This window comes from Mustela nigripes, chromosome 6 (assembly GCF_022355385.1).
Source record: "Mustela nigripes isolate SB6536 chromosome 6, MUSNIG.SB6536, whole genome shotgun sequence".
In the NCBI taxonomy this organism is placed as follows: Eukaryota; Metazoa; Chordata; class Mammalia; order Carnivora; family Mustelidae; genus Mustela; species Mustela nigripes.
Window position 1 is genome coordinate 25,940,992 of NC_081562.1, and position 20,927 is coordinate 25,961,918.

The 20,927-nt window shown below is 36.3% G+C and overlaps 1 protein-coding gene across 3 annotated transcripts in view; it reads left to right on the forward strand.

Moving 5' to 3' along the window:
- The window catches only part of CEP83 (centrosomal protein 83), a 164,879-nt gene that overhangs the window by 133,970 nt on the left and 9,982 nt on the right, over positions 1 to 20,927 (forward strand). For all 3 annotated transcript variants that reach the window (XM_059402350.1, XM_059402347.1, XM_059402348.1), the window contains exons 11-13: positions 11,888 to 11,963; positions 14,595 to 14,752; positions 16,918 to 17,047. In XM_059402350.1, the coding sequence (XP_059258333.1) occupies positions 11,888 to 11,963; positions 14,595 to 14,752; positions 16,918 to 17,047 (364 nt within the window). The remainder of the gene's footprint in view (positions 1 to 11,887; positions 11,964 to 14,594; positions 14,753 to 16,917; positions 17,048 to 20,927) is intronic.

Genomic DNA, 20,927 nt, shown 5'->3' on the forward strand with positions numbered 1-20,927 from the left:
ATTATTTGTTCTTTGGGTGTTGAGTTCGATAAGTTCTTTATAGATTTTGGATACTAGCCCTTTATCTGATATGTCATTTGCAAATATCTTCTCCCATTCTGTCCGTTGTCTTTTGGTTTTGTTAACTGTTTCCCTTGCTGTGCAAAAGCTTTTGATCTTGACGAAGTCCCAATAGTTCATTTTTGTCCTTGCTTCCCTTGCCTTTGGCGATGTTCCTAGGAAGATGTTGCTGCGGCTGAGGTCGAAGAGGTTGCTGCTTGCGTTCTCCTCAAGGATTTTGATGGATTCCTTTCTGACATTGAGGTCCTTCATCCATTTTGAGTCTATTTTTGTGTGTGATGTAAGGAATGGTCCAGTTTCATTTTTCTGCATGTAGCTGTCCAATTTCCCCAATACCATCTGTTGAAGAGACTTTTTTCCATTGGACATTCTTTCCTGCTTTGTCAAAGATTAGTTGACCATAGAGTTAAGGTTCTATTTCTGGGCTCTTTATTCTGTTCCATTGATCTGTGTGTCTGTTTTTGTGCCAGAACCATGCTGTCTTGTTGATGACAGCTTTGTAATAGAGCTTGAAGTCTGGAATTGTGATGCCACCAACTTTGGCTTTCTTTTTCAACATTCTTCTGGCTATTTGAGGTTTTTTCTGGTTCCATATAAATTTTAGGTTTATTTGTTCCATTTCTTTGAAAAAGAAAGGTGGGCTTTTGATAGGGATTGCATTAAATGTGTAGATTGCTTTAGGTAGCATAGACATTTTCACAATATTTGTTCTCCCAATCCATGAACATGGAACATTTTTCCATTTCTTTGTGTCTTCCTCAATTCCTTTCATGAGTACTTTATAGTTTTCTGAGTATAGATTCTTTACCTCTTTGGTTAGGTATCTAGGTATCTTATGGTTTTGGGTACAATTATAAATGGGATTGACTCCTTAATTTCTCTTTCTTTTGTCTTGTTGTTGGTGTAAAGAAATGCAACTGATTTCTGTGCATTGATTTTATATCTTGACACTTTACTGAATTCCTGTACAAGCTCTAGCAGATTTGGAGTGGAGTCTTTTAGGTTTTCCACATATAGTATCATATCATCTGCAAAGAGTGATAGTTTGACTTCTTTGCCGATTTGGATGCCTTTAATTTCTTTTTGTTGTCTGATTGCTGAGGCTAGGACTTCTAGTACTACGTTGAATAGCAGTGGTGATAATGGGACATCCCTGCCATTTTCCTGACCTTAGCGAAAAGCTCTCAGTTTTTCTCCATTGAGAATGATATTTGCGGTGGGTTTTTCATAGATGACTTTGATGATATTGAGGTAAGTACCCTCTATCCCTACACTTTGAAGAGTTTTGATCAGGAAAGGATGCTGTACTTCGTTAAATGCTTTTTCAGCATTTATTGAGAGTATCTTATGGTTCTTGTTCTTTCTCTTATTAATGTGTTGTATCACATTGATTGATTTGCAGATATTGAACCAACCTTGCAGCCCTGGAATAAATCCCACTTGGTCGTGGTGAATAATCCTTTTAATGTACTGTTGGATCCTATTGGCTAGTATTTTGGTGAGAATTTTCACATCTGTGTTCATCAAGGATATTGGTCTGTAATTCTCTTTTTTGATGGGGCATTGTCTGGTTTTGGGATCAAGGTAATGCTGGCCTCATAAATGAGTTTTGAAGCTTTCCTTCCATTTCTATGTTTTGGAACAGTTTCAAGAGAATAGGAATTAATTCTTCTTTAAATGTTTGTTAGAATTCCCCTGGGAAGTCATCTGACCCTGGGCTTTTGTTTGTTTGGAGATTTTTGATGACTGCTTCAATCTCCTTGCTGGTTCTCTATTTCTTCCTGGTTCAGTTGTGGTAGTTTAAATGTCTCTAGGAATGCATCCCTTTCGTCTAGATCATCAAATTTGCTCATAATATGTTCTTATAATTGTTTGTATTTCTTTGATGTTGGTTGTGATTTCTCCTCTTTCATTCATGATTTTATTAATTTGGGTCCTTTCTCTTTTCTTTTTGATAAGTCTGACTAGGGCTTTATCAATCTTATTAATTCTTTCAAAGAACCAGCTCCTAGTTTCATTGATTTGTTCTGTTGGTTTTTTGGTTTCTATTTCATTGATTTCTGCTCTGATCTATATTATTTCTCTTCTCCTGCTGGGTCTAGGCTTTCTTTGTTTTTCTTTCTCCAGCTCCTTTAGGTGTAGGGTTAGGTTGTGTATTTGAGACCTTTCTTGTTTCTTGAGAAAGGCTTGTATCGCTATATATTTTCCTCTCAGGACTGCCTTTGTTGTGTCCCACAGATTTTGAACTGTTATGTTTTCATTATCATTTGTTTCCATGATTTTTTTCCAATTCTTCTTTAATTTCCTGGTTGACTCATTCATTCTTTAGAAGGATGCTGTTTAGTCTCCATGTATTTGGGTTCTTTCCAAATTTCCTCTTGTGATTGAGTTCTAGTTTCAGAGCATTGTGGTCTGAAAATATGCAGGGTATGATCCCAATATTTTGATACTGTTTGAGACCTGATGTATGACCCAGGATGTGATCTATTCTGGAGAATGTTCCATATGCACTAGAGAAGAATGTATATTCTGTTGCTCTGGGATGGAATGTTCTGAATATATCTGTGATGTCTATCTGGTCCAGTGTGTCATTTAAGGCCTTTATTTCCTCGTTGATCTTTTGCTTATAGGATTTGTCCATTTCAGTGAGGGGAGTGTTAAAGTCCCCTACTATTATTGTATTATTGTCGATTAGGTTTTTTTTTTATTTTGTTATTAATTGGTTTATATAGTTGGCTGCTCCCATGTTAGGGGCATAGATATTTAAAATTGTTAGATCTTCTCATTGAACAGACCCTTTGAGTATGATATAGTGTCCTTCCTCATCTGTTTTTATAGTCCCTGGCTTAAAATCTAATTGATCTGTTATAAGGATTGCCACCCCAGCTTTCTTTTGATGTCCATTAGCATAATAAATTGTTTTTCACCCCCTCACTTTAAATCTGGAGGTGTCTTTGTGTCTAAAATGAGTTTCTTGTAGACAACATATTGATGGGGGGTTTTGTTTTTTTTATCCGTTCTGATACCTGTGTCTTTTGATTGGGGCATTTAGTCCATTTACATTCAGGGTAACTATTGAGAGATATGAATTTAGTGCCATTGTATTGCCTGTAAGGTGACTATTACTTTATATTCTTTCTGCTCCTTTCTGATCTTCTACTTTAGGGTCTCTCTTTGCTTAGAGGACCCCTTTCAGTTTTTCCTGTAGAGCTGGTTTGGTGTTTACAAATTCTTTTAGTTTTTGTTTGTCCTGGAAACTTTTTATCTCTCCCTCTATATTCAGCCTAGCTGGATATAGGATTCTTGGCTGCATGTTTTTCTCATTTAGTGCTCTGAATAGATCATGCCGGTTCTTTCCAGCCTGCGATATCTCTGTGGATAAGTCTGCTGCCAGTCTAATATTTTTATCATTGTATGTTACAGACTTCTTGTCTGGGGCTGCTTTCAGGAATTTCTCATTGTCACTAAGACTTATAAATTTTACTATTAGATGATGGGGTGTGGACCTATTCTTAGTGATTTTGAGGGGGTTTCTCTGCACTTCCTGGATTTTGATACTTGTTCCCTTTGCCATATTAGAGAAATTCTCTGCAATAATTCTCTCCAATATACCTTCTGCTCCCCTCTCTCTTTCTTCCTCTTCTGGAGTCCCAATTATTCTAATGTTGCTTTGTCTTATGGTATCACTTATCTCTCGAATTCTCCCCTCGTAGTCCAGTAGTTGTTCGTCTCTCTTTTGCTCAACATCTTTATTCTCTGTCATTTGGTCTTCTATATCGCTAATTCTCTCTTCTGCCTCCTTTATACTAGCAGTCAGAGCCTCCATTTTTGATTGCTCCTCATTAATAGCTTTTTTTATTTCAACTTGGTTAGATTTTGTTTCTTTTATTTCTCCAGAAAGGGCTTTTATTTCTCCAGACAGGGTTTCTCTAATATCTTCCATGCCTTTTTCGAGCCTGGCTAGCTCCATGAGAATTGTCATTCTGAACTCTAGATCAGACATATTACCAATGTGCATATTGATTAAGTCCCTAGCCTTCAGTAATACCTTTTGTTCTTTTTTTTGTGGTGAGTTTTTCCGCCTTGTCATTTTATCCTGATAAGAATATATATGAAGGAGGGAATAAAATACTAAAAGGGTGGCAAAGACCCCAGGAAAATGTGCTTTAACCAAATCAGAAGGGACCCCAAATCGTGGGGGCAAGAAAGAGGGGAAAAAGAACTTTAGAAAAAAAAATTTAAAAAAATATATCTATAAAAGAAAAAATATATATATTAGACTGGTAAATAGAACAGGGTCACCCACTTAATTTTGGGAGTTTTTGGTCTCTTAGAAGAAACCACCTCCCCAAATTTTAAAGAATGGAAAACATATATAAGGGTAAACACAATGAAGGGATAGAATATGACTATAAAGATGAAAAAACATTTTTTTAAACCATTTCTAAGAAAGGGAGTTGATATGGTAAGTTGGTTTGGAGAATAAAGAAAAAGAAAATGGAGAGAATTTGCTCAGGCTGGAGACTAGAACAAAGCCCTGTGTAGATTTAGGGACTATTTTGATCTATTAGAAGAAGTTGCATCCCAAATTTTTTTAGAAGAAATAAAAACCTATGTGTATACAAAAAATAAAGTTAGATACATGAAGGATAGAATATGACTATAATAATGAAGGTTCAAAAAAGATTTTTTTTTATGAAAGGTATTGGTAAGACAAACTAGTTAAAAAGTGCTAAAAGAGGAAATGTTAAAAGTTAAAAAAATGTAGCAGAAGAAAAAAATAATGAAATAAGATAATAAAATAATAAAATAAAATAATAAAAAATAATAAAATAAAATAATAAAATAAAATAAAATTAAAAAATTTAAAAAAAATTAACTTTGCAAGACTAAAGAATCATGGGGAGAAAGCCATGAATTCCATGCTTTGCTTTCTCCTCTGGAATTCCGCTGTTCTCCTTGGTAAGTGAGCTTGGTCTTGGCTGGATTTCTTGCTGATCTTCTGGGGAGGGGCCTGTTGTAGTGATTCTCAAGTGCCTTTGCCAGAGGCGGAATTGCACCGCCCTTATCAGGGGCCAGGCTAAGTAATCCGCTTAGGTTCGCTTTTGGGTGCTTTTGTTCCCTGAGTGCTTTCCATAGAGTTCCGGAGGACGGGAATGAAAATGGCGGCCTCCCAATCTCCAGCCTGGAGGAGCCGAGGGCTCGGGGCCCCACTCCTCAGTGCACCCTTGGAGAAAAGCGCTCAATCACTCCTGTCTCCCTGGCCTCTGGCTGCACTCCGAGCTCACCCAGCCTGTGACCAAGCGTCTCTGTCTCTGGCACACAGCCCTGCCTGGAGTCTCCAAACCCTGCAGATCCCTGTGCTCTTCGGTGGGGTTGGGGGGTCTCCCCAGATCTTTTGGGGTCTCTCCTCACAGAGCAGTGGCCTGTGCCATGGACCACAATTTAAGGTAACCCCAAGTTGAGAGATCACTCCTCAGCTCCATCTCTGTAGGCGGCTTCCCCGCTTTAAGACCTGCGAGCTCTGCCGCACTCAGACACCCCCAATCCCTCTGAGACCACGCTGTCCCCACTTGCCCCCCCCCGCCCCGCGCCCGGCTTAGCTTCTGGAGCAATGTCCCTCAGTGGAGCAGACCTTTAAAAGTTCTGATTTTGTGCTCCCTTGGTCTCCCACTTGCCGGGAGCCAGCCCCTACCCCTGTGGTCTATCTTCCCATCTCTTTGAATTCACTTCTCCGCTGGTCCTTCCTTTCAGAAAGTAGTCGATTTTCTGTTTCTAGAATTGCCGCTCTTCTTCTCTTTGATCTCCTGTTGGGTTTGTAGGTGTTCGGAATGGTTTGATAAGCTATCTATCTGATCTCCTACTACCTGATGTCCTCCCAGCCTGATATTTCTCCACCATCTTGACTCCTCCCCAAATTGTTATTCTGACAGTATTCTGTATTTCAGGAGACTGTCCCATACCACAATGAGTTTATAAGATTTACAGTTACCTGTAAATTAAAAATATAGAGAAGTTATTTAAAATATTTTAAGAAGGATTTTATTTATTTTTAAAGATTTTATTTATTTGAGAGAGAATGAGAAAGCACAAGCAGAGGGGAGGGGCAGAGGGAGAAGGAGAAACAGGCTCTCCAATGTGGGACTCCATTCCAGGCCCCCAGGATCATGACCTAAGCTGAAGGCAGATGCTTTGTCATCTGAGCCACCCAGGCATCCCTTAAAAATGATTTTAAGTAAGAAACTAGTCAACTTTTGATTGTGACAGTAATACAATTCCAGCTAACAAGTGAAGAAAGGGTCTTTATTAGCAGACATAGATTGTGAAAAGAACAGAGATTGTGCTGGTCTCACGGACATCTGGATATAGAAACCGTCTTCCCTCCTTTCATCTTACTCCTCTCCTCTGACCCTTGTATCTGTTTCTCTCTTACTGCTTTCTCTGTGAAGCCAAGACTTTATTTTTGAAATCGAAGGAGATAGGATTCTTATTTGATGTAAGTCAGAAAAAATCTAGAAAAGAAGTTGGGCCTGGTTCACATGCCCATCCCTGGGTCCATCACTACGACGTGGGGAATAGTGGACTCTGGCTTAAACTAGGTTTTTTGCCTATTTCAGAGTGGTGGGGGTGGGGAAAGTACGGTTTTGTTACCGGAAGTGAAGAGGAGGTATATTGGGGAAAGAGCAGCAATTACCAGCTCAGGGAGAGGGAACATGATCATTTAAATTAATCCTATAGTGAATCCCTTGTTTTTTGCATTGCTTAAAGCCAGAACTCTTATTTTCCACTTGTGGCTTTCTGATTTTTTTTTTTTTCAGAAACATTGATAAAATAAATCTGTTACTTAATATGCCTCCTTTCTATTTATATTTCATCTTCAGATGAATTATCTGTTGTGTATCATCTTCTTGGGCAGGAAGGGACAATACTTGGGCAGTTGGACAAGTTCTGTTCTAGAATTTGAACTGCAGAGTCAGTGATAGATGAATATGTGGCAACATTTGAAGAGCAGATTGTTCTTTAGTATGCCCTTACTGGTGCTTCTGGTCAATTATTTTAGCCTGGTTCTCTAGTTTCCTGTTGCTTCAGTGAGTCTCATGCCCTCCCAGGGAAGTCTCTTTTTGCTAATAATGGCTAGACTCAGAACTTGGATACCTGATACAGAATTAGTAGTGATGTAGAACTATTTAAATCTAATTTTTAAATTAATAAAAAATTTTTAAAATTAAAAATTTAGTTCTTCTGTTACACTGTTTGAAATGTGCACTATTTGAAATAGCTACGTGTACTGAGCTAGTGGCTATCATATTGAGTGGTATCAATTATAGAACATTTCCATCATTAAAAAAAACCTTAATCAGATAGTACCATTGGACTAAAAATTCCCTAAGGATAGGGATTCTGTTTTTGTTATTCTCTGGTATATCTGTGACACTTAGGATTAAGCTTAGCATTTGTAGGTAGTCAGTAAATATTTGTTGAATGTTGAAAAGACACATATGAGCTGCCTATCACAGAAAACCTAGGCAATAATCATCATAATTAGGTACCTGTACTCTGAAGAGAACTAGGAATGATTCCATCTCATTGTTATTCCTATTGTCTCTGTTTAAACTTTTATATCATTCCATTTTCTGTTGTACCTTGGCCCTCTGGTCTATCAGCTATCTATCAACTGTTAGCTGGTGTACCAACTATTTCTCCTTCAATTATTTCCATAATTACTTAAAAAATATGAAGTGCTTGATCTCATAGTTTCTCATTTGGCGACTTATTCATCCTTTTTTTTTTTTTTTTTTTTTTTTTTTTTCTCATGGCTGACCCATTAAACTCTCAACAATTTTTGCTGTAGTCTCTAAAATCTCTATTCCATTACCGATAATTTTTTTTTTTTTACCATCTCCACATTTTAAAAAAATATACTCTCACTGAAACCTGACCTTGTCCTGGCAACCTTTTAGAAGGTTTTTAAGTGGAATTATTCTTCCTTCTTCGTTCCTGCAACTGGGGACCAAAGAGGAAATCTGTGTTTGTAAACCCCACTTTTGCCTCTAGACAATTGTTTGACTAACTTGGGTTAAAATGGTTTTGCTTTTGATAATCGTTGTGTCCATCTTATTCCCATTTTCTTTTCTGTCAATGACTAACCTGCATGATGTTCCCCAATAGTCGCTGAAGACCTTGACTTCTCGCTCAATTTGTTTTTATTTTCTATCCTTTGTCATTGTTCTTTGTGACTGCACCATTCATATTGCTGATCCATCTAACACCTTAGCCTTATAGTTTATCTTCTGTCTGGTATTCTTTATCTTTATTCCACTTTAGCAGGCCCTACACTTAGCCATTTCTTGGACTTTGCCATCCCTTAGAACTGACCATTTCAAGGACCTAATTTCTTTCTCTTATCCACTTCAATCTCACTGAAGACACTGCAGTTTGATACTCAAATTGATATTCAAACGAGTTCTTGTACTTTCTTTCTTTCTCTAGTCTGTTAGCCTGCTTCCCTTGCTTCCCATTCAACTTGGAATCTATTTCTCCACCATTCAACTGTGCTCTTACTTGTACCTGAAAAAAAACTCGTGGACATAAATTCTCTCAACTTCTCATGGAGAATTTCTATATCCTCATCTATTCTTTCCTCCCTTTCTATTTTTTTTTTTTAAAGATTTTATTTATTTATTTGAGAGAGAGACAGTGAGAGAGAACATTAGAGGTGAGAAGGTCAGAGGGAGAAGCAGACTCCCCATGGAGCTGGGAGCCCGATGCAGGACTCGATCCCGGGACTCCAGGACCGTGACCTGAGCCAAGTTGCTCAACCAACTGAGCCACCCAGGCGCCCCTCCCTTTCTATTTTAATGAAGATACCCATTTTCCCTTTACTTCTCAAGAGCTCTGAATCCCATCCCTTTTGTTTCTCTAGAGTCTTACTTCATTATCTTCTTCATCTGTGTCTGATTTCCAAGGTCCAGTCCAAATTGCATTTGTCTTATGTAGCCTTTACTGATACTGATAGTTTTTTTGTTTTGTTTTGTTTTATTTTTTTTAAGAGAGATTGGTGTGGGGGACTATTGAGAGAGAGAATCTTAAGCAGTTTTCACAGTGGCATGGAGCCTGACACAGGGCTCAGTCTCAACAACCCTTCAATCATGATCTGAGCTGAAATCAAGAGTCGGGGGCTTAACCAACTGAACTACCCAGGCGCCCTGCTTTTACTGATATCCTAATGAAAGTTAATTAATTGCACTTTCTTCTATTACTTTTTAGTTCTATTTTAAGACTTGCTTCCTTTTGATTTGTTGTGACATACCTTAAATATTCAAAATCTTCTCCTCAAAAGAGATACTATACTTTGTTCCTTTTGAAATAATTTGTTCTGAACTCTTTTGTTTCTGAGATTAAGACCATTGAATTTATTCACTAAACCCTAATCAGCTCTATTAATTTTTATTTATGTTCAATTCCATTATCCCTCATAATCCTAACTGTAATGATCTCAAATCATGGACTAATTATTTTTTTAAAAAACCCATCTAATCAGTTATAGATTCTGACCCTGCACTGCTTTAGTGAAGTGAACTGAAGAAAACTTTGCATGTTATCTTTTATAGTCTACCATAATGGTGTTCTTACTCCTTTCATATTTTAGTGAAAGTCAAATACTCTTTATCATTAGTTTCTTTGACTTCAGTTTTTATTTGTAGGGCATTGTTTCCTTTCTTATCTATATAACTTATTTAGAAAACATTTAGGCCACATTGCTTTCTGAACAGGATTTGCTTTCCTGTTGATTCATCAGGTATATCCAAAATCTTGACCAGAGCTAAGATTTACTTTAGGCCTAACTTTCTAACTCTGGACCTGAGCTGGGACCCACAGTGTTTTCTCCTCTGTTTCTATCGTCATGACTTTGTAGAAAGAAACCTTTATTAACTCCATAATCTAAAAGCACCAAGTTAATAACATCCCTAAAAACGTAAGGGTGAAATGCATGGAAAGTTTGAGAGAGTAATAATATAGTTGGAATTGTGAAATAAGAGTATGACTGGTACTATTAAAGAAGCAAAGAAAGAGCCAGACTGTCTCTTTTCCTTTAGAGAAGGGCGTTTGTGTTTCTGGCATTTGTGTGTAAAAATCTCAGGAAGCATTGGGTCTTTGGTTTCTGTCATGTCTTATTGTCCCTTACACATTTAAATGTCTAACCCAAAATTTGGGTTGATTCATTCATCTACAAATATTTATTGACTGCTTATTAGTGTTTAAAGCACAGCCCTAGGCTCTTGAGACTGTTGTCTTTCTAATAAGCAGTTCTAATTAGATTGATAAGGCATGCTAATAATGCCAAACTGTATATACTAAATGCGAAATGATTTGTATTTCAGTAAGTGTTTAAAGAATTTTAAAAAATGGGGGGCGCCTGGGTGACTCAGTGGGTTAGGCCTCTGCCTTCGGCTCAGGTCATGATCTCAGGGTCCTGGGATTGAGCCCCACATCGGGCTCTCTGCTCGCAAGGAGCCTGCTTCCCTCTCTCTCTGCCTGCTTCTCTGCATAAATAAATAAAATCTTTCTGTCAAATAAATAAATAAAATCTTTTAAAAAATTAAAAAAAACACAAACGGAGCGGTTGAGGACATATCCTATCACATATTGGCATATCCTGTTAGCTTTAAGTCTTTCTCATGTGGTTTGTCATTTGGTACCAGAGATACTCTACATTTTAAGGTTCTCATTGAAAATGTATCGTTCCTTTTGAAAAGGACACGAATTGTGTAAACATTCACCTCAGGGATGAAAGGTTGTAATATATTTTATAAAATACACTATGGTGTCTTGTACTAGTTACGGTTTTGTTTCTTTTTGTCTTTGGTTTTTTTTGGGGTTTTTTTTTTTGGTAAATTTTGAACTTAAAATCATTAAAATTGATGCATAATGAGATGGGAGAGAAACACTTACTTGGGTTAAAAGACCCGAGTCTTCTCTTCATTTGACTGGTTGGTAGCCAATATGATTTGGGCCTGAGCCTCAATCTCTTTATCTGTAAAATTGAAATGACTCTACTTACTTCCATAGAATTATTGTGAGAAATTACTCTTGTTAAAAATGACCAGCCTTGGGGTGACTGGGTAGCTCAGTTGGTTAAATGTCAGCCTTTAGCTCAGGTCATGATCCCAGGGTCCTGGGATTGAGTCCTGACTTGGGCTCCATGCTCAGCAGGGAGTCAGCTTCTCCCTCTCCCTCTGTGCTCTGTCAAACAAGTAAATAAAAATTTTAAAAAATGGCCAGCCTTAATTAAATGCCTGTTTTACTATAGATATCAGAGTGAGCATTAAAGATACAATGAGGAGCTCCACAACCTAGTAGGGAGCAGGTGAGGTAGCAGCGTATCTAAAAGCTATGAAATACTGTATGGTGATAAAGATGGCTTCTCCCACATTGGATGATTTTCTGAGGCCTTAGTGACACATTGTTCACTCTTCCACCAAAGGCCATCTGTTCTGATTGTTCCCTATGTTTATTAAAATCCTACTCATCAAATTTATATCTCCATGTAAACAGTCTCTCATCTTCTTAGACATACTTGATTTCTCATTTTCTCTGCTGGTAGTTTATAGTTTTTTCATAGCAAAAGCAGAAATTTGTTACATTTTAGTTATATGTGAACACACTTCACTGCCTAAAGTCAAAATCTTTATCGTTTTATCTGCTACTTTGCAAGCACAATATCTGGTGTTAATATGGGTACCCCCAAATGATTATCTAATTAATTCATTGAAATATATGAACTATGGATTCTTAATAATGATGTTTGTTGGGTTGTGATATTTAGGTTGAAACTTCAACAACAAACTGTGAATATTGAAAATGCAGAGAAAGAAAAAAATGAAAATTTTGACCTGAAACAGGTATGATTTTAGCAGACATTTTCTTTTTATTTCTTTAAGTGCTTCTTTAAGTCTGTATTTTGAATGTGTGTTCTGATATTCTTTATTGAAGTCTAAGTAACATACAGTGTTACATTAGTTTGAGGTGTGCAATATAATCATTCAACAATTCTTTACATTACTCAGCACTCATCATGATAAGTATACTCTCCCCCCAACCCCCAGTATGGTTACAGTACTCTTAATCCCCTTGATTTCATCCATCTTCCTCTCTGGCAATCACCAGTTTGTTCTGTGTATTGAAGGGTCTGGTTTTTTGTCTTTTTTTTTTTTCTTCATTTGTTTTGTTTTATTTCTTAAATTCCACATGAAATCATATGGTATTTGTCTTTGTGACTTATTTCACTTAGCGTTATACCCCTACAGCCATCCATGTTTTTGCAAATGGCAAGACTTTATTCTTTGTTAGGGCTGAGTAATGTCCCGTTGTATGTATATATCACCTCTTATGTATCTATTAATCCGTGGATGGACACTTAAGGTTGCTTGTGTAAGTGTTTTTTGAATCTATTGGAATTTCACATATCAGTATTTTGAAAATATAATCATTACAATTGATAATATATTGATGAGGTTGACAAAGATAAAATGTTTAAATCTCTTTAAGCTCTAATTAGTAAGCTGCTTTTCCTAACTGCTGTTTTTCTGAAGGTCTTTATATGCTGTGACTGAATTTATATGCTGAATTTAAAATTAATTTTTAAAAAATGAATTTTTTAAATTGTAGTTTAAAGAACAGTATTTTAATAATCTGATTTTAAAAATTGATTAGAAAGATTATCTAGGTTTTAAGTTCCCTGTAGCATTGATTTGTAACTTTATTTCTTGCTCCATGAGCTGTATCTTATTATATCCCTATGAAATGTGAAATCTAAGGGTTGTATTTGTTGGAAGGAAATTTTGTATTTTAATTAAAGTTATTTGAGTTTAAGAAAAATTTATATGGGTAAAACATGGAAGAGTGTTCTTTATTATTATTTTTTTGTTTAAAGTTATGAGGTAGTGAAGATTCCATTTTCAGGATTTATGCTTGCAAGCTAGCTGGTATTACTTTCCACATGCAGTTGTGGTTTCTAAGTCTCAACTAGGCAGACATAATATTTGATACTCTGAGAGAAGTTATTTAGTACCAGGGGCATTGGGCTTTCTGTCCTTTGTTAGATAACGAAAGATACTAAGCTCCTTAAAAGTTACTTGTTCAGTCAACTGTAATACAGATTTAATATTTACAACTCCAGTTAAAAATAAAGACTGAGTAGTTCTTTGTGGAGAAATTTATTCTGAAGTACAGATCTGAGACATACCATTTTACTTTATTCTGACAATTGCTCTTTCGATATACATAATCTTGTCTTATTTGGTTTGCTGCTCTTAGGAAATACTGGAATTATTTTGCATTTATTTAATTCATTGAGTAAAGAATCTGGTTTCTTTAGACTCTTGAGTCTTATAATGGGTTCTTTTGGTCCTGTGTCTCTTGATTCTCTCCTTCTGAGTTTTCTTAGAGGATGGCTAAGAAGTAAGACAAGGTGAAAGAAAATGAGTATTTTCTGGGGTACCGGGGTGGCTCAGTCAGTTAAGTAAGTATCAGCCTTTGGTTCAGGTCATGATCCCAAAGTCCTGAGATTGAGCCCCTCATCATGCTCCTTGCTCAGCTGGGAGTCTGCTTCTGCTTCTCCTCCCCCCTCCACACACACACTTGTGCTCTTGCTCCCTCTCTGCCTCTCAAATGAATAAAATCTTTAAAAAAAAAATAGAAAATGAGTATTTGTTAATTAATTGGTAAAATGGCTTATGGAGGAAATAAGTATAACTGTTCCAAGTGAAGATTATTCGATGTATCTTAAAAGTGTGTTAATTTGTAACTAGATAATTAGCTACTTTTCATGAGAAAAAATATTCCCAGATAAAGGTAAATTAGGATGTAGAAAAAGTCCGAGTGACATATCATAGTTTGATAAATGGCTCTAGGAGCCAAGGAATCCTTGCCATTCATTAAATTTCTTAGAACATCTTTCTTCTGCCCAACACTGGTTGTATGGAGTGCTTTGAAACTACTTAAAAACAATGTAATATTGATCCCTTCTGTATTTATGATTCCTAACTATTTAAAAAGCAGAACTCCTGGAAGGGTTGCTGATCATAGGGTATATGGAAATGGGAGAATGGATCTCCTTAGCAGCTTTTCCATCTGATGTGCTTTTAAAATCTGTTCTTTCCTAGGAGGCTATAGGAAGTCCAATGGAAAATCTCTCTAATGGTTGGATTCTCCTTTCTCGCTTCTCTTATTCTCCTTTTCATAACCCTTTTCCTACTCCCAATACCTTTTCCAACCTGTTTATTTTGGGAAGAAGGGGAGAGGACTTAGTGGCAGACTAAGGTATCTGGTTCTTGATAGTCTGGTTATATTAAGAAATGATCCTATACTATTGGATCCTAATGCTGTTGCTGTTCATTATTTAATTTCTGAGTGTCCTCAAGGACACATGAATTGGGTGGGGCTTTTGAGAAGGAAGAGCTTACTATCCTCTGCCTTTCTCATACGGTATTACGTATATGGCCTTATGTTTCTCTTCTTTCTTTTGTTTTAAGCAAATCAGTAGTTTGCAGAACCAAGTGACCTCGCTTGCACAGTCAGAGAATGAGTTGCTGAATTCAAACGAAATGCTGAAAGAAATGGTGGAGAGGTTAAAACAAGAATGCCGAAATTTAAGAAGCCAAGCTGAAAAAGCACAACTGGAAGTTGAGCGGTAGAGTTTGCTCTTTTTTATGTACAAACTATTTCTTCTTTCTGTTATATTATATGTAGTTCTTTTAGTGATGATTCCAATGTTGATGTGTTTTGAGTACTAATTACAAATACCCTTTGACATTGTACAATGATATTAGGTAATGTACTTTCTAGAGAATGAGCTTTATGGACTTTTGAATTTTATTTATTTATTTATTTATTTTTAAAGGCGTTTAGGGTAGAAGACTTTTTAAAATTCTGCCTAACCACAATATTCTGAAAACCCTCAGATAAACAAACACTTCTTTATTCATTGAGAAAACCAATACAATGATACATTAAAAAAAAATTTTTTTTTAAGATTTTATTTATTTATTTGACAGAGAGAGATTGAGCACAAGCAGGGGGAGCAGTAGAGGAAGAGAGAGAAGCAGCTTCCCCTCTGAGCAAGGAGCCTGGTGCAGGACTTGATCCCAGGACCCTGGGACCATGACCTGAGCCGAAAGCAGAGGCTTAACCATCTGAGCCACCCAGGCGCCCCCAGTAATACATTTTTTACTTCAACTATCCAAATTATCCTTCTGAATGCCAGAGAACAGAAAAAAAATTCTGTGACTTGCAAAACTTCCTAAAATTAGAGCTATAATTTCTCGGATTTTTCCTTTGAAAAGTTCGTTTATTTGTTTATTTTTTGGCCTTGAAATTTGTTAGTAATAGTGTGTAGTAAACTGGCAAGGATGTGATTTCGGTGATGTTTAACATCTTATATTCTCTGGAAAATTTTGTTTAGATGTGTTAGAAAGCTGCTTTTTTGTATTTGCTTTATCATCATAATGTTAGTGTTTTTGTTTGAATTTTCTCTTCTGAAGGTTACTTGTCCACATAAAACTTTTTTTTCCCTTCAGTTTCTCATGATTTCATATTTTAAGGCTTTCACACATGAGATGTTTAAGAAAGTAAGCAAGGTGTTTGTCCATAATACCTTGTGACATTCCACAGGGTCCAAATTATTTTGCTTATATTTTGCAAAAAATAGAAATGTATATCTTGGAATCCTCAACTGTTTGATTAAAATGCACTTAAGAATTCTAACAATGGTATGGCTAGCAAATTTAAGTAATTGATCATTGATTTCTGAATGTTACTTATAGGATTATGTAGTAAAAAATAAAGTGTTAATCAAATACGATTTAGGTTCCAGCTAAAACGTAGAACATCTGGTATCTCATTTTATAAATCTTATTTGTACTGCCATATTATATGTAGTAATGATACTAAAAATTATGCAAGGTATGCAGAATAACTTCAAATATATATAAGTTATGTTATCTTAAAATACCATTTATATGAATTTTATTCTAGTCAGAAAACATCCTACTTTAAGATTTGATATCTGGGTTGATTTTTAACCAGCTTTATTAGACCCAGTTTTTTTTTTTTTTTAATGTTTCAAGTTTTTATTTAAATTCTAGTTAGTTAACATATAGTGTAATATTAGCTTCAGGAGTAGTTTAGGGATTTATCACTTAGATATAACACCCAGTGCTCATCTTAATGTGCCCTTCTTAAGATTAAGAAGGGCACATTAAATATAATATACTTAATAAGGGTACTTCTTAATATACGCACACTTCTTAATATACCCATCACCCAGGCTAGATCTAGTTTTTCTTAGCTTGGTGGTTATCATGGTTCAAAGCTGGTTATCAAGTGTTTGCCCTGCTGCTGAATTTTAAAAAGGTGTAAGCCTTAAGCAGACTCCCTGTTGAGCTGAGAGCCTGACCCTGGGGCTCTATCCCAGGACCCTGAGATCATGACCTGAGCTATAGCCAGACACTTAACCCACTAAGCCCGTTAGGCACCCCCTATGTATAAGTCTTTAAGCAAATTTGTTAACTACTTTCTAGGCTTCAGTTTCCTTATCTGTAAAATGGAGATGATAGAAGTACCTAGCTCAAGGGGTTATTGTGAAGAATAAATGGCATCGTACACACGCTGTTGTAAGCACAGTGCCTAGTTCACGAGAGGTATTCAGTAATGAGAGAATTAGCAAATATGCAGGAGAACCTACAGTTGGATACTTAACAGTGTGGTGAAGCAGGTAGTGAGTTTGATTATACTTGGGATACCGTCTTTTTAATCTTATGAGTTAACTTCCATGTTTTGTGTACATTCTTTTGACAGGACTTTGGAAGGAAAACAGATACAGTGGTTGGAAGAAAAGCATAAGCTTCAGGAACGTATCAATGACCGAGAAGAAAAGTATAATCAAGCTAAAGAAAAACTGCAGCGAGCTGCGGTTGCCCAGAAAAAGGCAAGTGGTTCTTATTAAAGTGATTTCTGTAGAGAAAAACGTAATTAACTATTCTGGGAAGATAAAATGTAATTAAAACTGAGATTTTCATGTATGTTTAATTTGATATTTAAACATGACATTTTGCTATCAACCTTGCAGAGATAAATAGGGAAAATGCAAATTGCTCAACAGGTTTATTTCTAAATTTCATGTTCCAAGTTGGTTTTTCAGAGCTGACATGTGTTTACCCACAGTGGTTTTTCATTGATAAAGTTTCTAGACTAGCCCATATAAGCCAAGCTTAACTCATTCTGCACATAAATTACAGGATGATTGCGTCTGTTTCAACGGTGTAACATCCTTCTTGTTTAAAATGTTTTTTTGTTTCCAAGTTAGAAATGTAGGAGCAAGTATCTCCTTGCCCACGAGGAGAAAGTAGGCCCCATGGCTTCTCATACAGCCATAATAGTTACCACAGCTGTGATCTTTTTTAAGTTTCACTTTTGCGAGCATATTTGCTTCGTAACCTAAAACCTTTGTTTTATTGGAAATAGTTCAGAGCGTCATGGAAATAATGTAATCAGATGATTCATCTAAGACAGTGGTTTACAACTTCTTTTCTACTGCAGCAAACCCAAGGAATGTAGCATGGCCCCCTCAGTAACTTTGACTCATGGTGTGGTGATTCAGCACTTACTTCCAACAAGATCTGGTGCATGGGTATGGAGGTGGAGGGTGGGGGGTGGTGTTAAAAAAATCCCATAAATGATGTAATATGCCTCCGTTTGATAAGTTCCATTAGTAAGGCCATTTGTTTTGGGGAGGTAAGAAGGTCTGAAATGAGACGAAGGCCCTTCAAGGCGTAGGCACATCAGTATCTTAATTGGAAAGGTTAGTTCTTCATATTTGCATAAGGGAGGAGAACTGTATATCATTTACATATAAAGAATTTGGACACCAAAGACACAGTTCCTAGTCACCCACTTATGGTTATTGGATCTAATGGCCAAATGCGTCCTGATAGCTGGAATGACAATAGGAGTCTACAAGTCATTGCTTCTTGGTTTCTGAATATTGCTTTTTCTCTTCCCGTAATGCCCAAAGTAGTATAACATTGAGATTAGAAAACAGCATTTACTATCTGGGAATTCTCAGTGTTTTATACTCAAATATAAATACTGTCTTTATATAAGTACTCAGTACTTACACAGACAGAAATACTGTCTTTATTTTTCCCCCTGTGTCTATCATTTATTTTTCTTTCTGTCTGTGTAAATACTGAGTACTTATGGTTATTGATGGGATTTCGGTGAAGTGTTTTATGCTCGGGATGATTTTAGAAATTTTACTTATGATTTCTTGTACTGTTTGAAGCTTAGAAGCATGTAAAGCCAGATTTTAGCCAAAAATCTGTAGAAATTATAAGAGCTGATTTTATCTTTCACAGAGAAATGTTTATGTTAAGGTTTTAGAAATAAGTTTCTAGAGATCAGATTCTAATTACTACTGAGGTTAGTTTGGGTTGACTTCTTTTGGAGCAAAGGTGACATCCAGTGGTGAGAGAGATTACCAACTAATTGTAGGTACACTAGAAAGAGGGGAAGAGCTGATAATTTAAGAAACCTGGCAAAGTAACCTTTCATCAATGTTGTGATGTGGGGTGAATTTTTTCTTCTAATAAAATACCTGCCAAATGATGGGTGTGAACATAGGAAGTATCTGTATCATTTTTAAAAATGTGATCTGTGGGTTATGATTTTAAGTCATAGGAAATTGTTAAGTTCAATTCAGCGAATAATTATGACCCAGAGCTGTCTCACCTTATGGGACACTTCTTTAGAGGCTTATAACTTTAAAGTGGAAAAATAGACAATATATGTGACATAGAAATACTATAAAAAATTTTTGAGTATGGATAATTTTAGGGCTGGGGGATTTTAGCATTCAGGTAGCTTTTACAGATTAGGAAACTAAGGCGGTAGGTAGCCAAGATTACTTGACTAGTAAGATTCAGTGCCATGACTATAATTTACATTTTTCTGTTCTTTTTTTTTTTTTTTAAGATTTTATTTATTTATTTGACAGAGAGAGATCAGAAGAAGACAGAGAGGCAGGCAGAGAGAGAGAGAGCCCTATGCGGGACTCGATCCCAGGACCTTGAGATCATGACCTGAGCCAAAGGCAGCGGCTTAACCCACTGAGCCACCCAGGCACCCCATTTTTCTGTTCTTAATCCTGTGTTCTTTCTGTGCTTTTACTCTTTTAATTTCCCAATTTCGTTTATTTTAAATACATAACTGCTTTTTTCTTCATTGTATCCATATGAGTCTTATTTCTTATAGTAGAATAATCACTATAAAATTAATATCTTTAATTCAAACTCTTTCCTGTTCAAGTTAAAGATAATGCTTCTATATGAAAATTTTGGCTGTGAGATTACATAAATATAATTCTTAAGAACTTTTTAAGATCTTTAGATGACAAAAATAATAACTTTTTTATGCAGTAAGACTTAAAACAAGTCACAAAATATTAACTATAGGGCAGAAATCATAATCCTTTAGAGTTGCTTTCCTGTGAGTGATTATTATAACTGGGGAGTAGCAGCTTCATTTTTTCCCCCAAGGCTAGAAAAATGGCTCACTGCCACCTGTGTATGTTTATTTACAACTCCTATGCACAAAGCTTATGTCATTTCTGTTAAGTGTTTTTAGGTAAAGTCTTGTGTAATGATATTTTGCTGTATGGATTTGTTTGGAAAAACTTGACTAGGTATCTTGAGTTGGAACGCCTTTCTGTGACTGTTGACTTCTGTGTATGTTTTTCTCTATACATTGTTGAAGTATAAGTATAAAGAGAGACCTCTTGGTCCTGAGCACAATGGGTTGTACTTTTCCTTTTGAGACACTTGAGATGACAGCTTGTTATTTTTATTCTAAGGTATATTTCTCTGAAAATATTCTTGATTAGATTGTTATTATGAATGTTTTTTGGGGAAAAAATGAACTGTAGTCTTGAAGTTGTAAAATACCTGTTGAATATGTTGTGTGGCCTAACATTTTATTATACACTTACGGGAAAATAGAAGCCATGACCATATAATCTAGCTGGAGAAAGAAGATAACATGCAGTACCTAAAGAATACTAATAGTGACTCCCAGGTGATCTGTGTGGATGCTGAAGTTTGAGACCAGTGTCAGGAGAAGGAAGCCTGAAGACAGGGAGACCAGTTAGGAAGCTATTTTATTTTATTTATTTATTTTTTAAAATATTTTATTTATTTATTTGACAGACAGAGATCACAAGTAGGCAGAGAGGCAGGCAGAGAGAGAGAGGAGGAGGAAGGCTCCCCGCTGAGCAGAGAGCCCAACGTGGGGCTCAATCCCAGGACCCTGAGATCATGACCTGAGCTGAAGGCAGAGGCTTTAACCCACTGAGCCACCCAGGTGCCCCGGGAAGCTATTTTAATACATTGAGGCAAGAAGTGTGGAATTTGGGCTTGTGATATAGGAATAAAAGTGAAAAAGTGACTCTTTAGAATTATTTTGAAAAGTTATAGGATATGGTGCTAAATAAGAAAGAAAAATATGAAGTGTTGTACCTGTGAGAGGATGTAGATGGAGTTGTCTTGATGGAGTGAAGAACACATGTCAGCTGTGGAGTAGAAAGAGAAGATATGTTCCATTAAATGCATGTCAGATCTGGAGTGATCCAGAGTGTGGATTCCCCGTACTCATGTCCCAGCATCTTCAGTCAGGGTGCCGTGTAAGTAGCTAGAAATATTGGAAAGGAAAGCATAGAGATCGGTAATTCAGATTATAGATAAAGAATTAGACCCTTGAGATTTTGGAGATGATTGAAGAATAAAACAACTAAGAATTAAGTTGACTTAGAAAGA